Source organism: Vanellus vanellus (assembly GCF_965231255.1).
Source record: "Vanellus vanellus genome assembly, chromosome: 5".
Taxonomy (NCBI): domain Eukaryota; kingdom Metazoa; phylum Chordata; class Aves; order Charadriiformes; family Charadriidae; genus Vanellus; species Vanellus vanellus.
In genome coordinates this window covers 18,898,971-18,908,829 of record NC_138910.1, presented here as the reverse complement: position 1 = coordinate 18,908,829, position 9,859 = coordinate 18,898,971, and the positions used below count along the sequence as shown (strand labels likewise).

At 62.7% G+C, this 9,859-nt stretch overlaps 1 protein-coding gene across 2 annotated transcripts; it reads left to right on the top strand.

Annotated features, from left to right (window-relative positions):
• Positions 1–5,210: 5,210 nt before the first annotated feature.
• LOC309672444 (gap junction gamma-1 protein-like) lies at positions 5,211–9,426 on the top strand. Of its 2 annotated transcripts, none has more exons than XM_082483973.1 (3): positions 5,211–5,276; positions 7,914–9,115; positions 9,251–9,426. In XM_082483973.1, the coding sequence occupies exons 2-3, from the start codon at positions 7,939–7,941 to the stop codon at positions 9,256–9,258; spliced, it is 1,185 nt and encodes a 394-aa protein (XP_082340099.1). In that variant the 5' UTR covers positions 5,211–5,276; positions 7,914–7,938; the 3' UTR covers positions 9,259–9,426. The 2 variants fall into 2 exon arrangements, with proteins under 2 accessions (XP_082340099.1, XP_082340100.1); XM_082483974.1 differs by lacking the exon at positions 5,211–5,276 and adding an exon at positions 5,596–5,642.
• The last annotated feature ends 433 nt before the right edge of the window (positions 9,427–9,859 follow it).

The window sequence follows — 9,859 nt, the reverse complement described above, 5'->3', positions numbered from 1 at the left end:
GGTGATCTTGATTTCTTTAAAGACATGTATTTGTCATTCAGTGACCTGACGCCTGTTTTCTTTGGATACTGAGTGCAGCAGCTCTTTGCAACAATCTCTATGACATCCAGACTTTCCATGTACCCAAAGCTGGTGTCTGTGGCTTCAGTTCCTGTCATCTGGAACACAGCAGTGACTGGGTCCCACAGCATCCCACTGTTCTGGTCTCACCTGGGCAGGTGAGATAAAGTTTCCATCCCTGCTCAAGCCCAACTATGCCATCCTTGTAGCCTTAGGAGAGCGGAAAGATCAGTCGCCATGCTTTGTAGTGGCCTGAAGGCCACCTCGCAGCGCACTGTTGGATGCTTTCTTGGAATCGCTGTACAATTAGACTTTCTCCTGTCACTTCCAGAAGCAGCCAAGTTGCTGAAGGCCTGCAGTGGCCGATATTTTTATCTAGCCTTCTATAGACTTGATTGACAAGATCTATACTGTCTTGAGGCAGATGTCACAATGCATTCCACTTTCTCCCCTCTTCCTAAATGGGCATATGGCTGCTGCCCTCTGTTCTTTTGGAGCGATCTCGGACTGCAAGCAGGAGTGAGCTCAGTGGAAGCGCTGCCAGCACCTAGCACTTTATCCAGGGGAAAGAGTCTGAGAGAGCTGAGCCGGTAAAGACCAGTAAGGCTTTTCTGTCTTTGTCTTGCCATTTAAGGAGCTTGTGTAAGTGCTATCTTCGTCTTCTATAGCTGTGTTTTTCACGAAGGGCAAGAGTCAAAATAGGAGTTATTGGATCAGCTCATTTGATTTATCTTCTGCCTAAGCTGATCCCCTGAGAAAAGCCCATCCTTGGAGCTTGCTTTTTCCATCTTAGCTCAGCTGCACCTTTGCTCTGCCATGCCTGGATGTGGGTATGCGTTGAGGGGCCTCACAAAGTGTGGACTGCCAGAACCAAAGGTTTCAACAGTGTGCCTGGCTATAGCTCATCACAGATTTTACTCCAAAAGTGACTACTCATTTGCACCTGCTCCTTGCCACGTCTCTGCAGGTCTGTGCCCTCAGCTCAGCAATAGCCTCTTGGTCCCATTAACAGCTCCCTGCTCTTCTGCATTCCTCGGGCCACTGACAGGGAAGCTCACATTCACTGCCACAACCTGCCTCCTGCCTCATTTGCTTTGTTTTCCCTTAGGGTTTTGTCCTGGTTGTTATCAGATTAACCCGTTTGTGGTTTATTCGTGGTCATGAACACTTTGCTGTGGGGCTCCCTGCACTAGGCATAGTGGAAGTATTAACTGGTGTCATTGCAAGGGCTTCCCTGACACGCTCCTTCACTCTTATACTGCAGGCAGCCCTGACTGACGGCTATGCAGGAACAGGGTTTGCGTAGGAAAGTCAGGCTTTACGGAAAGGTGTGATATCTGTTGAACCACCTGCAGATGTCTTCTGGCTGTCATAACCCTGAACATAACCCTGAACCCTGAATGTTGTCCCCGAGCTGTGCTTTTAAACACTTGTGATTTTCCCCTTCGTTCTCCTCTCCTTTTCTGGATGCACTTGGCTCTAGTGCTAGCACAGCAAGGCTGGTCTGAATCTCAGCATTTCCCTGCCTGAACCTGTCTGGAGCAGGCTCTTCTCGAGGTGTGTGCAGCTGGAAGGATGCCCAGGCCTGGAGTGGCCGCAGGGCTCTGGAGACAGGCTGCAGGCTGGCCATTGCCATGAGCCTGAAGCTACCACTGCTTTTCTACAGGCACATAACAGCCCTGTCTTACTTTGCTGTTCAACTCGTCGATGAAAATGATGCCTCAGCCACAGGTTTGGCTATTTCAGTACTTCCTACTCCGTGTCTCTGCCTTCTAAAGCAGTAGTGCCTTGAGCATGCATAGCCTGTGGGCTAGCTGTCAGCTCCCTTGCACTATGTCTAACTAATGAAGCCTTGTTTCTAATCAGACTGGGTGACATCTCCAGGGGACTGGAGATGTAGCAGCAAAGGGCACACGTTCCCCGCGGCTCACGGACCTGCCTGCCTGGCCAGCTTCATCCCTCCTGCGGGTGCCAACACTCCTTACCCAGCTTACAGAGCAATGGCCCAGGGCCGTGTAAACCCCTTCCCTGTGGGCTGCCCTCCAGCTTGGCTGGTGGGGGAAGAGCAGCGAGTGCAGGCTGGACTTGAGTGCCACACGTGGTACCGGGGTGCCGGCAAAAGTTAGGAACTGGGAAGGAGACCTTAGCAGGATGGAGGGGAGCAGGGGCTGTCCCATGTGCCCCCCCACCATGCTGCATAATCGAGCAGTGGGGGAAAGGGAAGGGAGCATTATTTTGGAGCCATCTCAGCCTTCTCTTGGCTTCTGTTACAGGGGATGGTCATTGCCCTTTGTGTTCCTGCGATGGAGCATGCCTCTGCCTGTTATCAGAAGGTTATTAAGCTTGTTGTCGAGCTGTCCCGTAACAGGACAAACAGTCCCTAATGGAGCCGTCTGCTCCCTGTCCCAGTGCCACATGAGTTGTTTAATCTGGGAGAAGCATGTTTGCTGCTGAGGACTCACACCGCCCACCGGCAGGCCTGCCCAACTGCGGCCCCACTCAGGGAGGGTGGAGGTAGCTCATCCCTTCCTTGCCCCTTCCTCATCCTGCTTCCAGGCGGGGTCCGCACCGCGCCATAGCAAACACGTCTGGGTCGCCCAGCCCCACCATCTGCCACTCTGTCACCATCCCCGTAAACAAAGGCAGTCGTAGCAGGGCCCAGCCTGTCCTGCCCTATCAGTTAGAGCAGGAACTGAGGCTGCTATCAAGAGCCAGACAGTGCCCCACCACCCTCCCTGGCACCCCATGTCTGGCAGCTGCGGCAGGGTTCAGCGATGGAGTCCCTGAGGGTGTCTCCATTGTGGCGCTCTGGCTGAGCAGTGAGCAGGGGCTGCTTGTGGGAGCTCTTGCCACATCCCTCTTGAGCTGTAGCATTTGTCCCAGAAGTGGATATTCTCCTCATGCATACGCTTACACTCTCCCTCAGCCGTATCTCCTCGATTGCTGTCCCCCTCCTTGCTCTCGCCAGGCTGTGCAGCCACACTGCCATGCTCCACACGCTTGCTCTAGCTCTGGGCTCTGCCCCACAAACTTAGTGGTTTGGGGCTGATCCTGGTTTTTGTGGCTGGTGACAGTGCTCCTGTTTCCTCTGCAAAGCTCATCTCCAAGGCTGCTGGTCTTGCACATCCTTCCTGCCCGCGATGGCCCTGGGCTCCGTCAGCCTCAGCTGATGTGGGAAGGGACGAGGGTGGGCAACACCCTTTGCCCATCGCCTTCCTTTCCCGGCTGTTGTGGGTTTGCCCTCTGCCCCGGGCCGAAAGGGTGATGCCTCTGCAAGCGCTTGGGTGTTGCAAGCACAAGATGAGGGGAGAGCCCAGGGGCACGTGGGGCGCTGTTGCGGGGAGGGGGAAACGGGAGGGCTCTGACGCCAATGGCCAGATGCTGACAAGCATGGTAACGCCTGTCCACGACGGGTGTCTGACACCAGTCTCTGAGCATGGCCTCCCCAGGCGCGTTCTGCCCCGCAGCCCAGACGTGGGATGGGTTGTGCTGCGCAAAATCGCTGCGGCAGCTGTGCCTGGCCTGGGCCCAGCAAGCGGCTTCGCGCTGGGTGCAACGGCCTCGGTTTTGCATTGTCTCAGTGGGTCATGCTCTCCAGCTTAATGCGAGGCTGTGACGGGGGCTTGTTCTTAACGCGCTGAGCACCAGAGTCAAAGTAAGTTCCTGGCAAACTTCTGGGCTGCCTCAGGGCGAAGCCAGGCTGGAGGCAAGACCTGGGAGCACTTGAAAACTAGTGGTGACTGTGGAGAAAGAAATCCCCAAGCTGCTTGAACCGCCCAGCAAGAGGAGGAGGCTCAACATAGGCTATGTGCAGCTTACCCTCCCCAGCCCTCTGGGACATGGCCTTCGTGCTGGCAGCCCCCTGCTCTGCTCCCACCTCTCCGTGACACACTGTGGGTGTCACCTGGCTGCAGCCCCAGACTCCCTCCCTGCCCTGGATGCTTCCCTCCATCCTTCCAAAAGCTTGAGTTCCTGTGCCTGGCTCGCTGTCTCCCTGCATCTACCTCTGCCTGTCGCTCCTGGCCTGGGATGGAGATGGTGCCCAGGGATTGCTGGATCTGCATTTCCCTTTCCAGAAATGTTAACACCACAGTTGTGTGTGTGTGTGTGTGGGGGGGTTCAATGGAAATTGTTTCTTCATGGCCAGGTCAAATCCCCTTCCTTCTGCTGCAGCTCTCCCTCTGTATGGCTGAAGCTGTCACCTGGGAAGGACCCATCCATAAGCAGGGGGGAAGGAAGGATTGAGCAAGAAAGCCCAAAGTGGGACCCACTCCCCGCTCCTCTTGTGCACACACCCGTGCCCAGGTCAGGGTGCAGCACACCGCTCTGGGGGAGCTCCAGTTGTCCTCCCAGGTGAGAACACCGAGCCTATGCCCCGGCTGTGCAGGCTCTGGGGCAGTGCCATGGTGGCTCTTGCTGGGAAGCAGGAGGGGAAGCGTCAGGGCTGCTGTTACTCAGTGGTCCCAGGATAATCAAAACCCCCCACCGGATGCGGTGGCCATGCTTCCCGCCACGCTTCCCACCCCGCTCCTTGCCCCCAGTGCTGCCCACAGGAGGTGGGTGAGGGTGCTGCTCCCACCAGTCCAGTGTCTGCTGGTGGAAACCCTTCTGCAGGAGGGAGCACGTGTTTCATGAGCTTACGCAGACACCAGCTTCCCCCTGGTTATTTAGGTTGCACAAGGCAGCCTGGCATCCTTCCCTGTCCCCACGCAAAAGCACAAGGACAGGGTGCTCTGGCCCAGGATGTCACAGGCATGGTTGGCCCGGTGAGGGGACTCAACCCCGACAAAAACCCCCAGAGCCAATTTTAGCAGTGCAGAAAGTGAGTAGCTGTGGTGCTCTGGCAGAGAGACAGCCCACGGCTCCAGAGTGGTGTCTCAAAGCCACCGCTGCCATCGTTCTGGCCTTGAGAGAGCGGTGCTATTGCTGAAGAAGAGCAGTGGTGACTCTCTACGGGCACATCTGGAGGTGCTTTGTGCTCAGCCCTGGCCCTGCTGCAGGGATCTTGCCGGCGACACGAGAAACCATACAATCTTCAAGAGATTTGAAGCACATTCCCACCACACAGGTACATTTTGCTCCACGTTCCCACTGCCTTCTGGGGCCACCTCTCCTCTGGTGCTACCAGGTCCCTCCTTTCTTCCACCCTCTGCCTTTCTCTTCACCGGGAGAGAGGAAGAATTCGGTGTGATGTGGAGCAGGAGGTTATCCTGCAGGTGAGTCTTACGGCCGGAGCGCTGGTTCCCTCCTCTCCCCCTGCCCGAACCGGGACCGGGACCGGTGTCCGGGACCGGGACCGGTGTCCGGGGGCGGCAGCGCCCCGCCCCGCCCCGCCCGGCGGCTGAGTCACCCGGCGGGCGCGGGACCTCCCGAGCCGGAGCGGAGCGGAGCGGAGCGGAGCGGGACGGCAGCACAGCACCGAGTAGTCGCGGCCGCCGGTCGGTGCGGGGCGGTCGGTGCGGGCGGGCGCGGGCGCGGGGCGGGGCGGCCCCGGGCCCCTTTGTTCGGCGGGAGTGCGGCGGCGCGCCGCCCCGCCGCTTTGTCCGCCGCCGCCGGCGGGAGCCGCTCGTCCCGGGCGCGCCGTGAGTGGGGCCGCGGAGCGGGGGGGAGAGGGATGCGGGAGGGCGCGGGTCGGTGGGGCTGGGGAAGGCGTCGGTACCCCCGGGGCGGGGTGGGGGGGAGTCCCGGGAGTGGGCTGTGGACGGGGACGGGGGGGGCCGCGGGGCGGGGGGAGGCCGCCGGTGGGGTGGAATCAGTGGGGCTGGGGACCCCTGAAGGCTGGGGCTGGGTCCCCAGGGCGGCAGGGGTCAGCGGGTCCCAGGGTGGGCTGGCCGGGGTCTGCGGGAGCGTGGGGCACCGGGCGGGCAAGGCGCTGGCGATCCCGGGAATGGGACTGTGGCACAGGGGACCCTGGTGGGGGTGGGGGGCATTGGGGTCCCTGGGCAGGGCGGGCTGGGGTGGAGGGGACCAGGGACCCCAGGCAGGGGAACCTGGGGTGGGTAGGGCTGGGGGTGTGGGTGTAGGGCCCAGCCAAGGCACACAGTGGTGGCTCTGACTCGTGGCGTGGCCGGGAGGCGGCGGGTGGCGTGGCCCCCTCGGCACAGAGCTGGTCTCTGGCTACCTGCCCTTGGGGGGGCCCTGCCCCGGGCAGGGGGAAAGCTCTGCCCTGCCCACTGTAGCTCCTGACCCACGCTGAGGTCTGTCCCTGTGTCACCTGTCCTTGGCCGCCACCATGGCAGTGCCCACGTGTGTGCTTTTGCTTTCCCTGGGCTTGCCATCTTCCAGGGCTGCCCTCCTGCCTGGTGCCCTCGCCTTGTCCCCTGCCCCAGCCCCTCATCCTGGGGCCGGGGCGGCGTGCTGCTGCCGGGCACGGGCTAAAGGCAGACACAAAGCATCCTCCTTCCAGTGGGGTGGTGGGAGAGAGAGGGCCTCGCACTGGGGAGGCAGGGCAGCAGCGAGACCTCGCAGGGTGCTCAACCGCAGGAGGATGGTGGCCCCGATGGGCTGGGTTTGGGTGCCTGGTGCCAGCCCGTGCCACCTCCCACGGCTCAGCCGGGCTCTGCCAAGCACCGGGATACCAGTGAGAATGTGTCCCCCATATGGGTGCTTGGGCTGGAGGAGCTTTTCTGTTTAGGCGAGGTTGCTGGGAAGGCAGGCTGAGCTAAGCCAAAAACATCCTGGACAATAGTGGCACGAGTGCAGCGGGAGTCATCGTCCACGGGGACGTGCCCTGGCCAGAGCTGATGGGACAGGGCTGGCCAGAGGGCAGGCGAGGTGTAGGGGAAGCTGGGGTCTCTGTGGGGTCTCCGCTCGCCCGGGCAGCCCTGCCACCTGCTGCCCTTGCATCATCTCGTGCGCAAGCTGCTGAAACCGGGGGTGGTGGTGGGGTGTCTCCTCTTCCGTCTTCTCCTTTGGCCCAGAGCTGTGGCGTGGTCCTTGTAATTTCCTCCCCGATCTCCGGTGTCAGCTGCTTCGCTGGGACTTTGTGCAATTCCTCAGCCGCCCCACGCTGCCCCTCCCCATCGCTCTCCCGCTCCTCTCCACCCACCAGCACTGGCCATCAGGCTGCAGGGTGCTCTGAGCACTGGCTGCTGTGGGCTTTGGGGGCTCGTAAGGATTAAGGGTCGGGGGCCCTGCAGGAAGGAGGGCACAGCACGGAGGTTTGGTGGGGCAGAGTGATTCTGCGTCTCTGTCAGCCCTCGAGGAAGAGCTCTGTGGGGTGCAGAGGACCTGGCTTGTGGGCATGTGGTGGGGGATGCTGCTCGGGGGACCCCCTTTGGCCGGGGCTCGGGGCTGGCAGCTGCAGCGGGCCAGAGGGGCTGCCGTGTGTTGCCTTCCTCCAGGGGCCCATGGACCCCCGTGGGAGGGTGTGGGTGCTGGCACAGGGTGCGGCGCTGGTTGGGGACCTGCCCAGGACCAGGTGGCAAACGGGTGCTGCGGTGCCAGGGGCGGAGGAGGTGGTTCTGTCCCATTCCTGTCCCTTCACAGTGCCCAGCTGGTGCTGCCCCACACTGCCGTGTTTACCCTGGCTGTGCTGACTCTTCCCCCGGACGTGTCCTGCGGGGAACAGGGACGTCGCAGCCTTTCCCCGGGTACCCTCCACCCACCTGGCTGGCGGCGGGGCGGGAGCAGGATGCGGAGGGGAGTGCGCGGAGGAAGCGCTGGGCAGGGGACGTGGTTTGGGGATGTCTGCCCAGGCAGGGCTGTATTTGTGGACCTGTGTGTAAGGGAAGGGATATCAGTGCTGGGAGAGGGAGAGTGGCAGAGCTGGGGTGGCAGCTGGTGGTTTGGGGGGGCCCAGTGAGGCGCACACTGGTTTGCTCAGTGCCCGTTTTCCTGACCCTTCCCCGCAGGGTTTGAGCCACCTGCCTGGCCAGGATGAGCTGGAGTTTCCTGACGCGGCTCCTGGAGGAGATCAACAACCACTCAACCTTCGTGGGCAAGATCTGGCTGACTGTCCTCATTGTCTTCCGCATCGTGCTGACAGCCGTGGGGGGTGAGTCCATCTACTACGACGAGCAGAGCAAGTTCGTCTGCAACACGCAGCAGCCTGGCTGCGAGAACGTCTGCTACGACGCTTTCGCCCCGCTCTCCCACGTCCGCTTCTGGATATTCCAGATCATCATGGTGGCGACGCCATCAGTCCTCTACCTGGGCTTTGCCATGCACCGCATTGCCCGCATGCCCGAGTCTTCACGGCGCCGGGCACCAGCAGCCCGGCGGGCACGCATGCCGGTGGTGCGACGGGGAGCTGGGCGGGACTATGAGGAGGCGGAGGATGATAACGAAGAGGACCCCATGATCTTTGAGGAGATCGAAGTGGAGAAGGAGAAGAGCCCAGAGGGCGGAGAGAAGCACGACGGCCGGCGCCGCATCAAGCAGGATGGGCTGATGCGCGCCTACGTCCTGCACTTGCTGTGCCGCTCGCTGCTGGAAACCGCTTTTCTCTTCGGGCAGTACCTGCTGTACCGCTTCGAGGTGAGCCCCTCCTACGTCTGCAGCCGCAGCCCCTGCCCGCACACCGTCGACTGCTTCGTCTCCCGCCCCACCGAGAAGACCATCTTCCTCCTCATCATGTACGCTGTCAGCGGGCTCTGCCTCTTCCTCAACCTCTGCGAGCTCGTGCACCTTGGCGTGGGGCGCATCCGTGACGCCCTGAGCCAGTCCGATGGCCCCCCGCTCCCGGCCGGCGGCAGCCCCGCACCGCAGTACCCCAAGAAAGCCCCCGGCGCACCCCCCACCTACCACTCGCTGAAGAAGGAGCCGCCGCGAGCCCCGCTGCCCGATGGCAAGCTGGACTACCGGGAGAGCCTGGCCCAGGCGGCGGGGCGCTTTGCCCTGGCCGGGGCTCCCCCGGCACACGAGCTGGACCGGCTGCGCGAGCACCTGCGCCTGGCCCAGGAGCACCTGGAGGTGGCCTTCCACCTCCAGCCCCCCCCACGACCCCCCAGCCCTGCCCGCAGCAGCAGCCCCGAGGCCAACGGCATCGCCGCCGAGCAGAACCGCCTCAACCTTGCACATGAGAAGGGGACCGCCGCCTGCGACAGGACCACCGGTGAGCTGGCCATGGGGGGGGACAGATCCGGCTGAGTGGGGTGGGGGTACCTGGCGGTTTGTCCCCGGGTTCCCCCCGGGAGAGGATGCGGTTCCCCCGGGAGTGGGTGCTAACCTGCTTCTTGCTCCCCCGCAGGGCTGTGAGTGCCACCAGGGACGATGGCGGTGTCTGCCGGAGCAGCTGCCGCCGCCACCGTGGGATGGGCAGCCTGCCAGGAGCGCGGGGCAGAGGGTGACACGTTCCTGCCCGGTGGGGCGGGCTGGCCGAGCAACCCTGTCCCAGTGGGCACCGGCAGGGATGGGGGCCTTGGGGGACATTCCTACTTAATTTTCAAAAAGGGAGGTCCCGGCGGGCGCGGGACCTCCCGGGCCGGAGCGGAGCGGAGCGGGACGGCAGCACAGCACCGAGTAGTCGCGGCCGCCGGTCGGTGCGGGGCGGTCGGTGCGCACCGGCGGGCGGGCGCGGGCGCGGGACGGGGCGGCCCCGGGCCCCTTTGTTCGGCGGGAGTGCGGCGGCGCGCCGCCCCGCCGCTTTGTCCGGCTGGCCCGGCGGGAGCCGCTCGTCCCGGGCGCGCCGTGAGTGGGGCCGCGGAGCGGGGGGGAGAGGGATGCGGGAGGGCGCGGGTCGGTGGGGCTGGGGAAGGCGTCGGTACCCCCGGGGCGGGGTCGGGGGGAGCCCCGGGAGTGGGCTGTGGACGGGGACGGTGGGGATCGCGGGGGAGGGAGGGGGGGGCGCCAGTGGGGT

What these genes read in the sequence shown, in the direction of transcription:
- LOC309672444 (XM_082483973.1), top strand. Translation starts at nt 7,939, where the DNA reads ATGAGCTGGAGTTTCCTGACGCGGCTCCTGGAGGAGATCAACAACCAC.